Raw genomic sequence first — 21,407 nt, 5'->3', positions numbered from 1 at the left:
ATTAAATAGTAACATACCATGTTTCCCCAAAAATAATACAGTGTCATATTAATTTGGGGTTAAAAAAATGCACACTAGGGCTTACTTTCAGGGATGTCTTATTTTTTTCATGTACAACAATCATCTCTTCCTTCCTCTCCTCCACCCAATTCTTTCTCTTTCCTTTCTCCCCCCTCCCCCCCAACATGGCAGCATATTTCCTCCCATTTCACCCATCCCTTTGTGCAGCATCTTTCTATCCCCCCTCCTATCCCCCTGTGCAGCAGAATCCCACCAACCCTCCCACCATGAGACTGACATATCTCCTCTCCAAGGCCTCCTAAAGCAACAGGTGTGGGGGTTGCTGAATTGAAAAGTCCGATTTTTTTCAGCAAATCAGGCAGCACCGTGTCAAGGATGGAGTCAGGGAGTGTCAGAGACATTCGGGGGTCGATCTTAACTAGGGCTTATTTTGGGGGTGTAGAGGTGGTTCCTTCCTCACACCTGAAGGTTAGGCCTCTCCCTGACGTCATAAAGCCTGAACAATCTTTCCAGCATGAACCATTGTCTGCAAGAAATCTTTCCAGCATGAACCATGCAAGAAGAGAAAAAGAAGAAATCATCTTTGTTGCCTGCTGCCTGCCAGATGCATTCTGGGTATGTTCACCAGAACTATGTGTTTCTCCAGTCAAGGACATCTGACTATGCCTACATGCTCAGCTCGTGTGAATTTGGAGGAGGCATTGCTTCCTTGCTGTTCTTATCTGACGAAGGCGCCTATCTCTCAAGGCCTGTATGAGACGTTACACAAAAAGGCTATTGATCCAAGTTCTGTTTCTGGATTGGTCCTGAGAGGTCATTTGACGAAAACTAAGGAGAAGGTGTCTAATTAATTAGTAGTTTATGCATGGATGTCAGGAAGATCGGACCCATGCATATCTTCTCTGAGCACACCTTCTAATAACTAAGACCTGATAAGTTACCTCTTGTGATTAGCTCTCTTTCAGAGAGTGAAGAAACAGTACTCTTTATACAGATCTGGTTTATTTCACATAAGGAACTATTGCTGACAGACTTTACAGCTCACTTCAGTAAATAACGGACTCTTGCTGACCAGAAGAAATTCTAGAACCCATATGCCGAGGAAAACGGACAAATTCCATCTCCCTGATCGAAGGAGGCTTGGCCTGAAGGATGGTGAGAAAGGAATCATATTTTCCTTATAATAATAATAATAACAACTTTATTTTTTCTATAACGCCACAATTTTACGACTTCTAGGCGGTTTCCAGTGAAGAGAGCTGGACAGTCGGCGAATTACAGAATACAAATAGCGAGGATGTCACAGTACAGTCAGCGAATTACAGAATACAATTAGTAAAATGCAATACAATACAATTAGTACAACACACATTTCTCAAGTTATCAGCATGGTGTTAATCGTTTTAGAAATGGTAACTGATTAGGAAATAAATCTATCAGCTGGGCTAGTTAGATCTCTGAGTGGTTTCAGGAAAGGAGATGTTAATTACTCTTGGTGATAAACTGTAATAGATTGCTGGTAATCAGGAATTTATTATTATAAGGAATTACCTAGTGTGTGTAAGAATTAGTTATATTTACTCATTTACTTAGCAAGTATTCTGTGATAATTATGTACTGAGTTTCATATATGTATTCGGATATTTTGTGAACAATAATTAGTTATTATTTGCTGCTGGCTTATGAATTATATTTTTATATCTATAATAAAACTCTTTCATAAAGCCCTGGTCTCTATCTTTGTATAAGTAGGTGAAAATTACAGAACCTGTGAAGGTGTTTATAGATTGCCCTAGCAAATAGTATGCACGTGATTTGTTTATGTAGCAATCATTTGTTATACCCATAAATCTACCTACAGGGGTAGGGCTTATATTAGGAGAATCATCAAAAATTATGCTAGGGCTTATTTTCGGGATAGTTCTTATTTTCGGGGAAATAATAATAATAATAATAACTTTGTTTTTGTATACCGCAATACCAGAAGCAGTTCAGAGCGGTTTACAGAGGAAGAGACTGTACATAGACAGCGAATATTGTACACAGACAGAGAATATTGTCAATTACATTGGTAGAGTAGTCAGATAAGCAATAAGTATATCAGAGAATATCAAGGCAGGGAGGAGTCAGAGAAATTTATCAAAGAGGTAGATTTTGATTGATTTCCTGAAGGCTTGGTAGGAGGGTGTGTTAGGAATGAGGGTGGATAGACATTTGTTCCATTTGCCAGCTTGGAAAGACAGTGTTCTATCAAGGAACGGAGAAACTTTAACTAGGACTTCAGCAGAACGAGATTTAGGAGTAATCATCAGTGCAGACATGAAAACTGCCAATCAAGTGGAGAAGGCTTCAGCTAAGGCAAGGCAGATATTGGGTTGTATCAATAGAAGTTTCGTCAGCCGAAAGCCTGAAGTCATAATGCCGTTGTACAGGGCCATGGTGAGACCTCATCTGGAGTACTGTGTGCAATTCTGGAGGCCACATTACAGTAAAGATGTGCGCAGAATTGAATCGGTTCAGCGGACGTCCACCAGGATGATCTCGGGGCTCAAGGGTCGTAGTAACATAGTAAATGATGGCAGATAAAGACCTGAATGGTCCATCCAGTCTGCCCATCCCTACATGCTCCATAAAAATCAATCATTTAATTAAAATTGTCATTTTTCTTAGATATTTCTGGGCCAGAGACCCAGAACCCTGCCCGGTGGTGTGCATAGGTTCTATGTACTGGAGTTTCCATCAAAGCCCTCCCCAGCCCATCCTCCAACTGAATGTCCACATACAGGACACATACCATACTTGACTGACCAATACCGACCCTAGTTCTTTCAATATATACCCATTATTTTCTGATTAGAGATCCTCTGTGTTCATCCCACGCTCGTTTGAACTCTGTCACCATTTTTTTCTCTACCACCTCCCTCAGGAGGGCATTCCACAGATCAACCACCCTCTCCGTAAAGAAGAATTCCCTAACATTACTCTTGAATCTACCACCCCTCAACCTCAAATTATGCCCTCTGGTTTTACCATTTTCCTTTCTCCAGAATAGATTTTGTTCTACATTAATACCATTCAAGTATTTGAATGTCTGCACATCGGGTCACTTCTTCCTCCTCTGCCAGCTTAGAATCAACTATTTATGTGATCGAAAGGGTTCCCGTGGTTCTCATAAACAGTCAGGTCTATGCCAGCAGAGGAGAAAATTGCCCAATGTGCAGTAGTTCGTGTCCTCCTCCTCCTGTCACTTGATCTCTGCAGGAGGGAGGGGGAGGCAGAGAGACCTTACGGCAAGCAGCATCGCAAAATTATGTACAATAAGTACAGTTACACAGAATTTCCCCAGGAGTAAAATTGTTACATGAGAACCTAAGGCATTTGACAAATGCATCGATTGCTTCAAAAGCAGAAACTTGAGAGTTGTTTCACCATGCTTACATGCTATGTTCCATTTGCTACAGTAATGGGGGGCCACCTCATTTCTTTTTTTTTTTTTTTTTTTAGTTTGACTAGGATACATCTCCTTGGGGAGGTGGTCAATATAAGAACTTCTATCATGCTGTCTATGGAATACACCTGCTAGAACATCCTCACAGCATGGAACTTCCTAGCTAAAAGCTACCTTCAAAAGACAAAAGGGAAAGCAACAAGGCAAAGCACTGCAACAAGTAGACACCAACCTATTTTGGGTGGCAACTAGCCTTTTATATATTTTCTTTGCTTTTTTTTTTCTTTAACCTCTTTGGAAGACAGCCTGGGACAGAAAACAAAATGGATCTAACCCCCAAAGAGATTCTGGAGGATCAACAGGCCAAACCTACTGCTATGTCATGAGTCTTTCTAAACTGTGGTGAGTTGTGAATGTATAAACAGATATCTATTATTGCAGCTTTGCATAATCTCTTACATGGTGGCTGTTCTCAAGTGGACTAATATCACCATAATGGAGAATGACACAGGGACAAGGTTTGTACCCATCCCCACAGGCACTGTCCCCATCCTTGCCCTGTCCCCGTCTCATCGCTGTAAACTCTGTCCTCATTTTCACAAGCCTCAAACACTTATGATTTTATATTTAAATCTTTCTCTTAAAGTATAAAAAGGGACAATATTCATAGAAACATAGAAAAAGCGGCAGAAAAGGGCCATAGCCCACCAAGTCTGCCCATTCCAAGTATCCCCCCCTGAATTTACTCCCTTAAAGATCCCACGTGAGTATCCCATTTTTTCTTAAAATCTGTTACGCTGCTGGCCTTTATCACCTGGGGTGGGAGTCTGTTCCAATGATCCACCACTCTTTCGGTGAAGAAGTACTTCCTGGGATCGCCATGAAACTTCCCTCCCCTGATTTTCAGCGGATGCCCTCTGGTGGTTGAGGGTCCCATGAGCCAGAAGATATCATCTTCTGACTCGATGCGTCCCGTGATGTACTTATACGTTTCAATCATATCTCCCCGTTCTCTTCTTTCCTCAAGTGAGTACAGCCGCAACTTCTTTAGTCTTTCTTCATACGTGAGATCCTTGAGCCCCATGACCATCCTGGTGGCCGTTCGCTGAACCGACTCGATCCTCAGCACGTCCTTTCGGTAGTGTGGGCTCCAAAACTGAACACAGTACTCTAAGTGAGGCCTCACCATGGCTCTGTACAACGGCATCATAACCTCAGGTCTCCTGCTGACGAAACCTCTACGGATACAGCCCATCATTTGTCTTGCCCTGGAGGAAGCATTCTCCACTTGATTGGCAACCTTCATATCCTCGCTAATGATTACTCCTAGATCGCGTTCCGCCATAGTTCTAACCAAGGTCTCACCATTTAGTACATAAGTTCTCCGTGGGTTTCTCCTGCCCAAGTGCATTATCTTGCATTTTTTAGCATTGAAGCCTAGCTGCCAAGTTTTTGACCATTGTTCCAGCAGCAGTAGGTCATGTGTCATATTATCAGGTGATAAGCCACTGCCTACTATGTTACAAAGTTTGGCATCGTCGGCGAACAGTGATACCCTTCCTCTAAGTCCTTTCGTCATATCTCTTATGAATAAATTGAATAGAATCGGACCCAAGACCGATCCCTGCGGCACTCCACTGATCACGTCCGATGCTTTGGATGGGGTACCGTTTACCACCACCTTCTGAAGTCTACCGCTCAGCCAATCCCCAACCCATGTAGTTAGAATGTCTCCTAATCCCATCGATTTCAGCTTGTTCAGTAATCTTCGATGAGGGACGCTATCAAATGCTTTACTGAAGTCCAAGTATACCACGTCCAGTGACTCTCCGGCGTCCAGTTGTCTGGTAACCCAGTCAAAAAAGCTAATCAGATTAGATTGGCAGGATCTACCCCGGGTGAACCCGTGTTGGTGTGGATCACGCAGTTTTTCTTTGTCTAGGATTGTGTCAATATTCTGTTTGATCAGTGTTTCCATGAGTTTACACACTATAGACGTGAGACTCACTGGTCTGTAGTTTGCTGTCTCTGTCCTGCAGCCCTTTTTGTGGAGTGGGATTACGTTGGCTGTTTTCCAGTCTAAGGGGACCATTCCTGTGTTTAGGGAAAGATTGAAAAGAGCAGATAATGGTTCTATACAACTGTTTATAAATACCTATCTTCTTAGGCACAATTGTACAAAAGATAGGCATCTATCAGCACCTAATATCAACGTAGGTATGTTTAGGGGTAGAGAAAGACTTTGGCCCTCTTTTAAATCAATGCGTGCACTAACTGCTAACAGGTACATAGGATAACATGCATGCGTTAGCGTTTAGCACCTTTAAATAAGTTCTGGGACTCACAGATCAATTTGCTATCACCAGTAATGAGGGTTCTTCAATATATGCTCTCATCTAACAGCTCAAGAGGAAATATACTGGGGGAAAATTAAAGGTCTATGGATTTTACCAGTTTTCTGGAATCATCATTAGAACTGATTATTCAGAGACTGACCTTGGTGGTAACCTTTGCACTAGAGAATGACCGCAATAAGGAGTTACTTTTATTCTTCAGGCATTTATAGGATCAATTTTTAGATTCAGCTATTTGAATTTTTCTTGATCTTTCTATAATTACCTAGAAAAGAAAGTATGAATTTCTGATGTTTAGGTCAAGAGTTCTAGCCCTGGCAGCAATATTTTTTAATTGAAGTTTGCCTGTAGTTTTGGTTTTTTTCTTTTTAATCCAAACAGCTCTGTGAATTTTTAGGTCAATTAGAGGGTATAGATCTCTTGGTATATCTTCCCAAAACATGAATGCTGTATAAATGCTGACTACAGGATTGCTTTTGGTTTCCTAAACTATTTATTAGTTTACCTTGAAGTCTAATTCCTATACTTGCCCCTATTTATTTGTGAAGAACAAAACAGAGATTTATTATGGTGATTTGGTTTCATTCTCTATTACTTATTTTCTGTAATCACTATTTGAGAGGTGATGTAATTTTGAAAATATTATACATAAAAAAGATCGTTAGATGGTGATTGCCCCTTTGTTGCAGTAGGTTTTTTTTGTATATTCATTTTATTAACATAAGAACATAAGAATTTGCCGCTGCTGGGTCAAATGACAGCTGTAAAATCCAGAATATCCCACACCAGGAATATACTGTATATTATCAGAAATATATGTCCTTTAGTACAATATTTCATGAATTGCTCCTTGGGATGTAGTGACCTTTCTAACTTCCTTAAAACAAGAGATTATTGGGCTTCTTTTGGGGGGAAAAAAAAGCCTTGGATTAAGTCCTTTAGATCTTGGCCTCTTAATGGACAGTTACTAATTTATCTTTTTGGATAAGTTTATTGAAAGGATTAAATTTCAACAATTCTTGAAGAGCAAAAGTTCCTGAGAGAGCAAAGTTTTCTTCATCCAGTTTTCTAGTTATAAACAAAGCCACAGAACAAAAACTACCTGTGAGTTGTATTAGAATGCTTGATACTTCAGTGGTCCTTCTTGATCTCTCAGCCACATTGACACTGTTAATCATGATTTTTATTTTTTTTTTAGCAGATCGAGGTGTTCTGGGGACCTCTTGGTTTTGGCTGTATTACTTTTTGATGGATAGATCTCAATGAGTTATATGAAAGGGGGTATTTTTAGAATGTGGGCTGCTCCAAGATTCAATACATTCACCCCCTCCTTTAACAAATATTTTTTTAGTCTAGTGGTGGCGACAAGAGGGCACCCGCTAAAACTCGGGGGGGGGGGGAACATTTCATGGGGACACCAGGAAATACTTCTTCACTGAAAGGGTAATTGATAGATGGAATGGTCTTCCACGCCAGGTAGTTGAGGCCAGTACAATGCTCGACTTCAAGGGACGATGGGACCGTCAGGTGGGGTCGCTCCAGATCGGTCTTGGGCCCGATCCTATTTAACATCTTCGTAAGAGACTTGGCTGAGGGGCTTCGAGGTAAAATTACATTATTCGCTGATGATGCCAAACTATGCAACATGGTAGGCAACCGCACAACAGATGAAAGCACAGTGCCCGACAAAAGCTCAATGCCCAACAGTATGACGCAGGACCTATTCCTGCTGGAGCATTGGTCAAAGACTTGGCAACTAAGTTTCAATGTCAAAGAATGCAATGTCATGCACCTTGGCGGCAAAAATCCCTGCAGGACTTACACCCTAAAGGGTGAGATCCTAGCAAGGATTGTAGCAGAACGTGACTTGGGGGTGATCATTAGCGAAGACATGAAGACTGCCAATCAAGTGGAGAAAGCTTCATCCAGGGCTAGACAAATCATGGGCTGTATCCGTAGAAGTTTCGTCAGCCATAAGCCCGAGGTCATAATGCGTTTGTACAGATCCATGGTGAGACCCCATCTGGAATACTGTGTACAATTCTGGAGGCCGCATTATCAAAAAGATGTGCAGATAGTTAAGTCAGTTCAGCGAATGGCCACCAGGATGGTCTCAGGACTCAAGGATCTCCTGTATGAGGAACGACTGGTTAAGTTGCAGCTGTACTCACTCGAGGAATGCAGAGAGGGGAGACATGATCGAGACATTCAAATATGTCACAGGCCGTATCGAGGTGGAAAAGGATCTCTTTTTCCTTAAAGGACCCACGGCAACAAGAGGGCATCCGTTGAAAATCAGGGGTGGGAAATTTCATGGCGACACCAGAAAATATTTCTTCACAGAAAGGGTGGTTGATTGCTGGAATAATCTTCCACAACATGTAATTGAGGCAAGCAGCGTGCCAGATTTTAAGAAAAGATGGGATTGGCATGTGGGATCTCTTCATGGAGGTAGTTAGGGGGTGAGCCATTAGTGTGGGCAGGATAGATGGGCTGTGGCCCTTTTCTGCCGTCATGTTCTATGTTTCTATGCTTAAAAGACGGATTCTCAAGGAGAGAGGGTTCTTGAGTGGGCAGACTTGATGGGCCGTCGGCCTGTTTCTGCCGTCATACTCTATGTTTACAGTTGTTTACACATTTCGGGTGGATCTAGGGAGGCTTTGGCTTGTTTAGAAGTAGTAGTGAGTTGATGTCAGGTTAACAAGCTGAAGCTTAACCCAGATAAGACAGTGTTTATGTAGTTTACTAGAACAAAAATGTTTAATGAATCTGCAAGGTTGCAGTTACATTTAAAAAGTAGAGTAAAAAATCTTGGCATTGGCTGAATGAGGAGTTATTAACATACTAGTCTTTAAGCCCGTTACATTAACGGGTGCTAGAATAGATGTGTCTGTCTGTCTGTGTTTCTCCTCTCCTTGGCCGCTGTCTGTATCCTTCTGTCTCCCCCCTCCCCCCTGAGCAAAGCTGTCTGCCCCCAGCACCCACCTCCCCCCCAAATGTCTCTTCATGGCCCTCTTCTGTCTTCCCCCCCAGAGCAATATAAAGGACAATGGTAAATGTCACCTATAGTTTTTACCTTGTCATTAATGTCCTAATTGAATAAAACGTATGCAAAGACTATCAAAATGCTACTGCTCTTGAAAAAGCTCTGGTCTGATTGAGAACGGGAGGACCGTTGAATTTGAATTTTTGGCGGGAAAGTTTGTTGGTCACAAATTTGAAATGTGGTAGGAAAGTCTGTTGAATTTTGATCCTCCCTGTTCTCAATCAGGTCAGTAGACACACTATATATAAAGACAAACTGCAGGCCTCATAGCATATCCTGAAGAAAGCCACAGAATGATGGCTTAAACATTGGCTCTACCTACCCAAACGTGATGAGACCCGGAAAACAGCAACAATCATATGATGATGGCAAGTATACATCATCAATGCAACAAATATATTTGAAAAAAAGTCATTTATAGACTTCTTTTCAAACCACTTACAGGCCTTGTTGACAGAAGATTTCTGAGAAGTCCCAATGTCTTCATCAGCACATTCACATCAGAGTCTGAGAGTAATCGGAACAACTGTTCTGTACTCAGACATCTTAAAATATCTGTCTTTATCTTCTGCTCTGCTTGGAATGCCATATTCTGAAGGATAAATACATTTTAAAAAATCATCTTTGCAGCTCATTGTTTAAATTGTTAAGTCTTCTTTGCATGCCCTGCAATAGTCACAAAGATTGGTGTGATAGCATGCTTCATGTTCAGGATTCAAAAACATCATCAAAGTTGGTCAACAGATGGCAAAGCACTGAGCATGTAAATATAGTTTATAAAATTATACTTTATGCACAACTTAAGTATGTAAAACAGCATTTTATACATTTCACTAGACACTTTATACAACTGTCTGGATCATATGCATAAAATAAGCAGCACTAAGAAAACCTAGAGCACAATAATAAAAGTGATATATCCATTCACTGGCAGATGGCAAAATGTACACTACAACTCACTTATACAATTACTTTTTTGAAATTATTCTGCCAAAACAGTCAGATTTCATCCAGATAATAAGGAGCTGTGTTTTGGGAGGAGTGGAAGTAGAAGCTGTGTCAGATCCAAAGCCAACTGCATGAGGATAACAATATTTAAGGGCACAGTTAATCTAATCTAATCTAATCTAAACCTTAGGTTTGTATACCGCATCACCTCTACATTCGTAAAGCTCGACACGGTTAACAAGAGTTAGGGTAGAAAGGAACTGAAGTGGAGGGAAGAGGCAAAATGAAGAGAAAATTTAGAAGACTAGAATAACCAGAGAGGGAGGAGGAGTTACATTTTTGAGAATAACCAGGTTTTCAGATGTTTACGGAAGAGTTGGAGGGAGCTCAGATTCCTAAGAGGGGAGGTAAGGTTGTCCAGAGCTGAGTGATTCTGAAAGGGAGGGAAGAACCTAGTTTTCCTACAAGTGAAACGCCTTTTAGAGAGGGAAAGGAAAGTTTCAGTTTTTGGGTGGATCTGGCAGAATTGGGGTTAGAGGAGTTCCAAGAAAGAGGAATGAAGGGAGGGAGAATACCGTGTAGGATCTTGAAAGTGAGGCAGGCACATCTGGAGATAATCGGAAGCCAGTGGAGCTTGGATAAAAGCGGTGAGACGTGGTCGAATTTGCTTTTTGCGAAGATAAGCTTAGCAGCGGTATTCTGAATCCGCTGAAGTCTTTGAAGGTTTTTCTTTGTTAGGCTAAGGTAGATAGAGTTGCAGTAGTCCAGTCTGGAAAGGATGGTGGATTGGACAAGGACGGCAAAGTGTTTTTGATGGAAACAGGATCTCACTTTTCTCAGCATGTGAAGGCTGAAGAAACATTTTTTTATTAGGGAGTTGAGGTGGTCGTTGAAGGAAAGTGTATTCAATGACGACTCCCAGAACTTTACTAGAATATTCAAGATGCAGAGTGGGGCCAGAGGACAGTGGGATGGAGGTTGGCAGTTGGTCCAATTTTGGGCCGAGCCAGAGAAGTTTTGTTTTAGATTCGTTCAGTTTCATCTGCACAGTGTGGGCCCAGGATTGAAGGTTCGATATACATGAGGATATGTTCGCCGAGAGGTTGGTGAGGTTCCGGTCGGTCTTGAGGAGGTCTTCCGGTCGGTCTTATCGTCTGCATAAGTGTAGAGTGTTTCAAGGGGAGAGAGATGGAGGAGTTTAAGGGAGGACATATAAATGTTGAAGAGGATAGGAGAGAGAGGTGAGCCTTGAGGGACTCCATAGATCGGGTTCCAGGGGGAGGAAGAAGTGCCCTTCATGTTGACTATGTAGGAGCGGAAGCATAAGAACTTAGAGAACCAGTCAAGGACTGTGGAGTTTATGCCTATCTCAGTGAGTTGGTAAATTAGAATATCATGATGGACGACATCAAAAGCTGCAGAGAGGTCGAATTGAAGAAGGACGGCGAACTTGTTGCGAGAATGAAGATATTGAACTTTTGAGATTAAGGAGGTCAGAAGGGATTCGGTGCTGAAATTGGGACGGAAGCCGTATTGGTAGGGTTGAAGAATGGTGAATTTCTCAAGGTAGGAAGATAGTTGAGTGGATATGATGGACTCTAGCATCTTGGTAAGAAGGGGAATGTTAGCTATTGAACGGTAGCTGGATGGTGTAGAGGGGTCAAGCTCAGGTTTTTTCAGTAGTGGGGTTAAGGAAATATGGCCCATTTCTGGGGAGAAGAGACCTGAATGGAGGGCAGAGTTTATGAGAATGGTAAGAGATGAGATGGCCTGAGGGGGAGTGTTCTCATAGAGGTAGGAGGGGAAAGGATCCAAGGTACAGTTGCAGGATTTCAATTTGAGGCAGAGATTATAGACCAGGGATTCGGAAACAAGTTCGAAGGACGACCAGGATCTGTCTTCTGGGATAGGGTAGGAGTCTATTGGGATAGGGTTGGGGTCAATTGGAATCAGATTTGTAGGAGATTGCAGGTGGGAAGGAGCGCCTCAAGGTGGAGACCTTATCGTTGAAGAACTTTGCTAGAGAATCGGCTGAGGGGGAGGAGGGAAGTATGGAGTCATTTTTGGAGGTTAAGGAACGCCAGATGTTAAATAATGTGCTACTCTGATTGTTGGATTTGGAGATTTTGTCACCGTAGAAGTTTTTCCTTGCTTTTTTTAGAACAGTAGAGTCTGTCTGTAGGGGATTTAGATTTTTTCCATTTTCGTTCCAGAGCACGGCATTTCTGTTTCAGTTCTCTGTGGTATGGGAGGTACCAAGGGGCCTTACGGGAGTAGGAAATGGTTTTAGTGGAGAGAGGGGCGAGGGAATGGAAGGTGGACTTGGAGAGGGCGACCCAATTTTGCCAGTTAGATTCTGGTTCTGCAGGTTTAGAGATGGGGGAAAATTTGTCGAGAAAATTGATCCAGAACAGATTGCTCGAGATTTTTTTATGGAAGGTAATAGAATTTGAGGTGCAGGATGGGGGCCCGAGATGTGACATGAAAATGGGGAGACAGAAGGCCCCTAGGTAGTGGTTGGACCAGGGGACAATTTCCCAGCGAATGTCATCAGTTGAGGTTTTGTGAGTAGTAAGATCTAGAAAGCTAATGAGGTCTAGTGTGTGGCTTTTTTCGTGGGTTGGGGAGAGTGTGGGGGGGGGGGAAAAGCCTAAAGCGGAGAGGAAGCTATTAAATTCTGATGTATCCTTGTTGGTGACATCGTCAAGGTGGAGATTGATGTCTCCGATGATCAGTAATCTTTGAAATTTGAGGAAGGCGTTTGTTATGGTTTCAAAGACGAGTTCGGAGGAATTGTTCCAAGGGGCAGGTGGGCGGTATAGAAGCAGGATACCCAGAGGATGAGGGTGGAATTCATCATTGACTGAGGCTAACATGTATTCTAATGAGGAGTGGCTGCCCTTTTCAAGGAGTTGGACATCGAAGAATGATTTGAAAAGGAGGGCCAGACCGCCTCCTCTTCAGTTGGTTTGGGAAAGAAGAGGCCTTGGTAGCCGTGGGAACAGAGTTCGTTTTGAGTAAATTGGTCATCTTTTGTGATCCAAGATTCTGTGATGAATAGAAATCCGGGGTCAGAATCCTCGAGTAGGTCCTTCAAGATTAGTATCTTATTGCAAGCGGATCTGGCATTGCAATAGAGTGTTGGGACTGGGGTGAGAGAATGTGAGGCAAGGTTGGGGAGAGTGGAAGCGAGGACAGGTTTTAGAGAGGCATGGTTGACTTTGCAAGGGTTTCTGTAGGATGGGTGGTGTTTGGGACAGTTATCTATATGGGCTACCCCTGAGACATGTTTATTTGCCACAGGTTGTAGTTTATGCAGTGAGACCCAATTAATAATAATAATTGGAGTTAACAGTAAAATTAACGCATCTCATCCATAGTCCACATTAATCATTTCAATAATTAGGCTGCTATGAAAGAGACCTAAATCTATCCAGATAGTGCTAGCACAGTCACTTTTTAATATGTATATTCAGCACTGCTTCTTATACTGAGCTGAATATGCACTTGGAGAATAATTTTATAAGGGAGCACAGACAAAGTGTCCCTTTTGATGGTATTTTAGTCATGGATGTGGCCATATATACACATACGGTAAATTACCTCTGATAAATTACTGACCAGTGCAAAAGTATGCAATTTGACATACTTTGCTGGTAAATGACCACAGGATGTAGTTTGGGTAGAGTGTAAATATACACAAATTATAAAACAGCATGGTTTGCATATGCATGGAAAAATACTGATGTAGGCATTTACACTAGTTCTAGGGCTAATGTAAATATTAGCGCCTGTGATGTAGGTACACATTATGCCACTTAACACTAGAATTTTATAAAGCACAGCTATTCACATCTAGCAGGTGATCTCCAAAGACAGCAGGACAAATATTACCACAGTTAGATGATATTATCTAATGAAGAACAGCACAAAAAATGCTATCCAGTGTTCCGGTCTTTCCATAAGCCTTTGGCAGCCATGAACCGTGCATATGCAGATGCTTTCCTACCCACCTCAATCGCACAGGACCAGCAGTTGAGTACAAAACGTAAAGAATACAACTCCTAGGAAAGAAGTGAGGGGGGTTCTATAGTAATGTGTGTCCTGCTGTCATTGGAGAACACCTGCTACAGATGAGTACTTTCACTCTTTGCGAGAACAAGCAGGACATCATTTATCACAATTGAAAATCACTGGCTACCAGGCTCAACATAAACATCAAACAATGAACAATAGGGATTTGCAAAAGGCAAGGCCAACCAGCAACCAATTAAACTAAAACTTATGTGTATTCCTGTTGTGTGGGTACAATCTGGAAAAAAACAAAAATGGGGTTAAGATGGTGGTATTGGATTCTAGACTCCAAACAAATTCTGAAAAACTGTCTGTTGCGTTGTAAATTCTGCTCAAGGCAGTAGTGAGATGTGAATGTGTGGACTGAAGACCATGTTGCAGCTTTGCAAATCTCCTCAATGGACGCTGACTTCAAGTGGGCCACTGACATAGACATGGCTCTAACTTCCGTGACATGATCCTCTAAAGTAAGCTCAGCCTGGACATATGTGAAGGAGAGATGCAATCTGCTCGCCAACTGGACAAAAAGCTGTCCCCATCCTATTCGGGTCAAAAGAAACAAAAAGCTATAGTCCACACTAGACTGAACCCCAAGGCACACTTGCAACCCATGGTGTGCAGAGCACTTTTGTTAGAATGGGTATGAGGTTTTGGGGAACTATTGGCACAACAATTGACTGATTAAGATGGAAATCCGACACAACCTTTGAAGGAACTTAGGATGTGTGGAAAGAACTACTCTGTTGTGATGAAATTGTATACTGTACAGTAGATCAGCTACAAGGGCCTGAAGCTTGCTAACTCTGCATGCTGAAGTGACCATCACCAAGAATAAAATCTTCCAGGTCTAGAACTTCACATGGCATGTGTCAAGTGAAATGGAGTTTTGATCAGCTAGGTGAGGACAATATTGATGATACTGAGAAAGGTTCAATTGAGGGCTTAGTCAAAAGTAAACCTCTCATAAAAAAAACAACTAGAAAGCTGCACAGAGATAGGCTTACCCTCCATACGGTGATGGTAAGCTACAGATGCACCAAGGTGAACCCTTACAGAGTTGATTTTCGGGTAGTTGATAATGAACTCTAGAAAACTTCCATCAATTGAATGGTTCTGTGCATTGATCCTTGAGCACCATCCTGGGCTGTTGTTTTGACCAGCCAATTGTCCAGGTAGGGAAACACACGCACTCCCAGTCTGTGTACTGATGCTGTGACTATGCTGAGGCACGTTGTCAAAACTCTAGGAGCAGATTTGAGGCCAAAAGGCAGGATGCAATACTAGTAGTGGTGTTTCCCTACTCAAAATTTGAGATACTTCCTGTGAGAGGGATATATCTGTATAAGCAGGGTTACCATATGGCTCCAGAAAAAGAAGGACAGATTGAAACATCTGGGTTTTACTTCCACTGAAAGAAATGGAAGTAAAATCTGGATGTCTTAATCCGTCCTCCTTTTTCTGGAGCCAAACAATGTATCAAACAATACAAAGGAAAAATACAACACCACGTGTAAACTATGGAAACCCCAAAAAGTGGGGAAGGGACACTAGTCAAACCGCTGCAAGGACAATCAGTTTATTGAAGTATCAACAAATTTCAAATTAAAACTACAAGTACACATATATAACATAAACTTCTCCCTCCGAATCCACGGATTCAGCATCCACGGATTCATAACATAACTTTATTTTTCTAGACCGCCTTAATCAAAAGAATTTGGTTATTCGTGATTTTTTTTTTTTTTATCCGTTTTCATTTTTCAGGCTATTTTTAAGCCCTCTTAGACCCCCCCTTAAGCCTTACCTGGTGGTCTAGCAGGTTGTCAGGGCAGGAGCAATCTTCCTACGCTCCTGCCCCATGCAGATCACTCATAGGAAATGGCTGCCGTGAGCTCCCGTAGTCTCTCAAGACTATGACGGGAGCTCACGGCAGCCATTTCCTATGAGTGATCTGCACGGGGCACGAGCGTAAGAAGATCGCTCCAGCCCCGAAAACTTGCTAGACTACCAGGTAAGGCTTAAGGATGCCGGGGGGAAGGGGGGGGTAGGTCAGAGCCGGCACAAATATTATTCGCGGACCGGCTCTGCCCCTAACCCCCGTGGATACGGAGGGAGAAGTGTATACACAAAATGTAACAGGCATAAACAAGTCCTTTGTAATGAAATGTATACTGGACCCCAGTCCTTCGTAATGTAATGTATACTGGACCCCAATATGGTCTGTGTTTTGGCCAAAAGAGTCTTCCTTAGGGGTGTAAAGAGTAGCCTAAGAGACCAAAACAGCACAATGAAAATAGCATTAATAGAGGTATAATGTCCGCACCACTGGTAGAACATTGGAGTGCAATGGGACACACTTCAGATGATTTGAAATTTCTTGTACTCAAGATGTTAAAACACAACATAAGAGGAGGATATGTTGACAATATTTTAATCCAGGAAGAACAAAGATTCATCTTTGATTTCCAAAGTCTTATTCCACATGGTTTAAATTCTGATATAGATTTTACAGTTTTGTAAAATTGTATTACATCTTTCCATCTTCTTTCCTTCTTTCCCCGTTACACTCCCCCTTCCCTTTTCCCATTTTTCCATCTATTTTCTTTTTTCCCATTCTCTCCCCCTTCTTACCCCCTTCCCTGCCCCTTTTCCTTTTTTTCCTCTTCCTCTCTCCTTTCCCCCTCTTTTCCGCAATCCTCCTTTTCCTTCCTTCACTTTTGTTTCCCCCTCTTCCCTACCTTTTTCCCTCCCTCTTGTCTTTCGGCTCCCCTACTCTATCAGTTATTAATGATACTTTTCAAATCAGATATATTTACAAGTTTTCAAAAATCAAGACTCCACGTACTTGGCGCCTTCAGTTCAGTCATTGTTTTTTTGTTGCTTTGTTTTTTTTCTGTTTTCTCTGCGCAGTCTTTCTAGATTTTGTTTTTTTACTTCCCTTCTTGGGTTCCTCGTATTTTTGCACGTTTATATACAAAAGCTTTTATGTAAAATATTTTTACTCCTTGAGGATTTATGTATGTGTCCCTTTAATGGTGTTTAGTTTTATTTTTTTTATGTACATGACCTCTTTATGTGACCCTTTTTTCATGTTCTGTTTTCTTTTTACTTTTTTCCTTCTTTCCTTTTGACATGTCATTACGCTGCCCCCCACGCTCCCCTTTGGCGCACTTCTCAATCAACAAATTACTTTCATTTTTGGGCACGTCCATACTCAGCAGCAACTTTTGAGCTCTTGCAGCATTTTTCCAAGATTGGTAAGATCCTTTGGTTTTATTTTTATCATTTTTAATGCATTTGGCTCAAATTATTTTGTCCCTTTCACATTTTTAAAGTATACCGTTCATACTGCCTTTTCAGTTTTATTTTAGCGTTTGTTTGAATATTGTGCCAGGAAGTAGGATTTGCTTTTAAGATCTTTCATGGTGCTGCTTATCCTTCCATTCCTCCTGGCTCTTTTTCTTTTTTGTCATTGACCTTTCTTTTTCTTCGAATCTTTTTATTGCTTTGCAATGGAAATTTATTTATTTATTTGTTTATTTTTTAGTTCAGATTTTGGCTTGATTTTTCATGTAATTTGGCACCCATCTAATGGGTAGGTTTGGTTTTATCTTGTTGCTGTTTTTTACCTTGGATCATCTCTGCTGTATTCATTGTGCATGTATGCTTTTATTGTATATTTATCATTTTATTGTGGTTTACAGTGCTATTTATGTGTACACCGCAGTAGTATTTTAAAGTCTAACCTCTGATACATACTGCATATTTTTTATGGTTTATTTTCATTGTGCTGTTTTGTTCTCTTAGGCTACTTTTTACTATGCTGAAGAATGCTCTTTTGGCCGAAACACAGACCGTGTTGGGGTCCAGTGTACATTACATTACGAAGGACATTTCATTATGAAGTACATTTCATTACAAAGGACTTGTTTATGCCTGTCACATTTTGTGTATATGTTATATATGTGTACTTGTAGTTTTAATTTGAAATTTGTTGATACTTCTATAAACTGATTGTCCTTGCAGCGGTTTGACTGCTGTCCCTTCCCCACTTTTTTGGTCTCCTTTTTCTGGAGCCATATATTAACCCTGCTTATACAGATATGTCCCAGGAAGTGGCCAAGGAAAACCATCCCTGGAGTCTAGGAAGAGACAGAAAAAACCCATTTACTTGGACATGAGGATGTACTTGGAAAACAATCCTTTCCCTTCTTCCCCCAGTGGAAAAACTTTGATCACATGGCCCTGTAGAAAAGAAAAGACTTCCTCTGCAAGCATGTCCTGAGAGTTGAACCTTGAAGCTCTTGGGGGGCAATTGGGAGGTAGTTGTAATAAAGGGCATACCCCCGGACTATTTCAAGAATCCACCAAACTGAGGGCCCATCTGTCTTAGGAGAAAATTAGCTTCCCTCCTACTGTAGGCCATCCAGGACAGTCAGTTTTACTCTCCTAGAGCCAGTGAAAACTTATCCTTTGCTTTAACTGGGAAGCTGGGCTGCTGCTTTTGAGTCCTTCGGAACCAGGCTGGAAGAAGGGTCCTGGGACTGCTGGGAAGGGTAGGCAGAGAATACCTATGCCTTTGAGAGTAGTAGAATCTCCTCTGAGCAGAACCGAAAATCTCGAGAAGTGGAGGCCGCAAAAGGTGTGGCCCAGACAGGGACTTCATGGTATCAGTATGTTTTTGTATGAAGCTGGTGACCTTCATCTTATCCCCCAAAAGATTATCACCTCAGCAAAGAATGTTCACTAGCTTCTCCTGATCCGCCAGTTCTAGGTCTGAAACACTCAGCTAGGCGAGTCTGTGAATGCCAATACCTAATATGAGACTTTGGACACTAATTCAAAAGCATCATAAGTTACTAGAGCCCAGTGCTTTCAACACTCTTTCAGCTTGGCTACTAACTCACAAAACTGTGCAACCTGCTTTGCAGGCAAAGTCTCCACAAACTCCATTACACTGCGCACCAAGTTCCGTAAGTGGATGCTCATATAGAGCTGATAGGGCTGTATACGGGGTATAAGCATGGAGCCTTGAAAAACCTTCTTCCCAAAAGAATCAAGTATTAGCATCCAATCTTGGCCCTTTTGAGGGCAGATTTGACCACCATGGAATGAAGAGGAAACTACTACTTCTTAAATCTGGGAGCCTTCTGGATTACGTAAACAGAGCCTGCCTTCTGAGAAATAATCTGCAGAGACATCTAACATCTTGACCCTAGGCTCAATCTCAACCTGCAAATTAAATGGGATAGACTTAGCCATCTATCTCACAAAAGAGACAGAGAAGAGTTTCCAAGTTTATTTAAAAACTTGTTATACCACTTACCATAATTCTAAGCGGTGTACAGGCTTCATAAAAAATGGGGTTATATATACAATTATAAACAGAGGATGTATGAGAGACTAACTGACTTACAACAAACAAGAGGACAGTAAGACGGTTAAGGGGGATATTTTCTCCTTTTCTGAAGTGGAGAGAGGGTATACTAAGAGATTTCTTCTCCGAGTAGTCCTCTAGTTCCTCAACCACCCAAGAGTGGTCCATAACATACTCAGTGAAATATTATTTATAAGAAGGCCAAGTCTGTGCTGAACACATGTCCAACCTTTGGGCACAAGTGCCGAGGGATCGAGTCCACTCCTGGATTCCAGAATAGAAACTTCCTTCAATGGGCTGGAAAAGAGCACTTTTTTTCCCAACACAGACACCAGCACAGCATCCATGTCAATAAATGACGAACAGGCAAGGCATGGGCCTGCAGGATCAGCTGGGAGCGGTACCATAGTTGACACTGAAGCCCTCAATGCCCCAGCATTGCGCCGAGCCAAAATACACTCGAACACCTGTAACAGAGCCTGGAGTTGCTCCTTGAGAGTAGGCAGTAGTAAATGCAGGGTCAATGGCAGCACGTGGATAGTTTGCAAAGATGATGGAACCAAATTGGAGATCTGGTCCTGGCTCCAAGAAGGCTATTGCATCTACACGACTCCACAGACGGGGAGTGGTCCACTTTGGTGCCAATGCTTCTCAGAAAATGTCATTGTCAATGTCCCAGAGGTCCTGTCACCATGCTGTGTGCTTCAAAGAGTTTCAATATCAGTACTTCTTCACTCACGCTTGGTGTCGATGAGGATGTCGTTGAATCCTTCCATATCCTCAGCGATGAGGTCAATGATGCTTGGCCTGATGGGGCCCTATTGACATCCAACATCAAAGCAGGTAGATATCTTCTCAGTGTTGGTCTATCTCCAGTATGCAATGTGGCTTTGCCAGCCATAAGGACTAATGCTTCTAGTGTTGGTGTTGATAGACCAAATTTAAAGCAAAAAAAAAGTTTCTCATGCTACACCTCTGATCTTCCAAGTCCTTTTCTGCATTTTAGGACAGAGTTTAGCTCCAAGGCATAACAAGCAGAAATTGTTAGGGTCAGTCAGACACTTCCGAAAACCACTGGGAGTTTTAAGAGACATCAGGGCAAAAATAGCTACAGCAAAATGAAATGGCTCAATTATGCTCTCCTGGAAGTGCAGGAGATGAGAGCATCCCAAGGAGAGGAAGGACCAAAGCTTGAGATCCCAAAAATTACTGGATCTGTGACAACTAGTAGGTGTAAGGTAGTGATAGTTGGTGATTCCCTTCTGAGGGGTATAGAAGCGTCCATCTGCAGACCAGGCATGATGTCATGAAAGGTATGAGTCTATCTGGTGCCAAAATCCAAGATGTTACGGAGAGCTTGCTGAGACTCATCAAGCCTGATGACTACTATCTGATGCTGCTCATCCACATTGCCACTAAGGATACTGCCAGGTACCCCTGCGAATATGTCAAAAGTGACTTTGTGGCTCTGGGTGAGAAGGTGAAGCAGTCAAGTGCACAGGTAGCATTCTCATCCATCCTCCCTGTCGAGGGTAAAGGCCAGGGCAGAGAAGCTCGCATCCTGGATATGAATGTGTGGCTAAGTGGATGGTGTCGTTGAGAGCATTTTGGCTTCCTAGACCATGGGATGATTTTCCAAGGGCTGTTTAGCAGGGATGGTGTGCATATATCAAAGAAGGGAAGAAGCATCTTTGCTGGCAGGCTGGCTAATCTACTGAAGAGGGCTTTAAACTAGAAGTGATGGGGCAGGGTGATCAAAGCTCCCAGGTGAGTAAATCACTGAATACCTCTACACCAGTGGTCTCAAACTCGCGGCCCGCCAGGTACTATTTTGAGGCCCTCAGTATGTTTATCAAAATCACAAAAGTAAAATAAAACAGTTTCTTGATCATATTTCTCTTTAGCTATAAATGACAATATTATTAAGACTTAGCCAAAAGGAAAGATTTATAAACTACAAAGAGTTTTACCTCATGCAAAATTCTTGATTTCTTTAATAAGACATTAACTATTTTTTTTTCTGAGGCCCTCCCAGTACCTACAAATCTAAAATGTGGCCCTGCAAAGGGTTTGAGTTTGAGACCACTGCTCTACACGGATGGGAAAAGGGGGCAATATCTGGAAAGCAGTATATACTAA

The 21,407-nt window shown here is 42.0% G+C and overlaps 1 protein-coding gene across 7 annotated transcripts in view; it reads right to left on the bottom strand.

Annotated features, from left to right (window-relative positions):
• Positions 1 to 21,407, bottom strand: part of ARMC8 (armadillo repeat containing 8) — a 274,168-nt gene that overhangs the window by 64,572 nt on the left and 188,189 nt on the right. For 6 of the 7 annotated variants that reach the window (XM_033944179.1, XM_033944181.1, XM_033944180.1 and 3 more), the window contains one exon: positions 9,312 to 9,461. The exons of the other annotated variant lie outside the window; for it this stretch is intronic. In XM_033944179.1, the coding sequence (XP_033800070.1) occupies positions 9,312 to 9,461 (150 nt within the window). The remainder of the gene's footprint in view (positions 1 to 9,311; positions 9,462 to 21,407) is intronic. 7 annotated transcript variants of the gene reach the window in all.

Source organism: Geotrypetes seraphini, chromosome 5 (assembly GCF_902459505.1).
Source record: "Geotrypetes seraphini chromosome 5, aGeoSer1.1, whole genome shotgun sequence".
In the NCBI taxonomy this organism is placed as follows: Eukaryota; Metazoa; Chordata; class Amphibia; order Gymnophiona; family Dermophiidae; genus Geotrypetes; species Geotrypetes seraphini.
The sequence above is the reverse complement of the archived record's forward strand: the minus strand, read 5'-3'. Positions and strand labels throughout refer to the sequence as shown.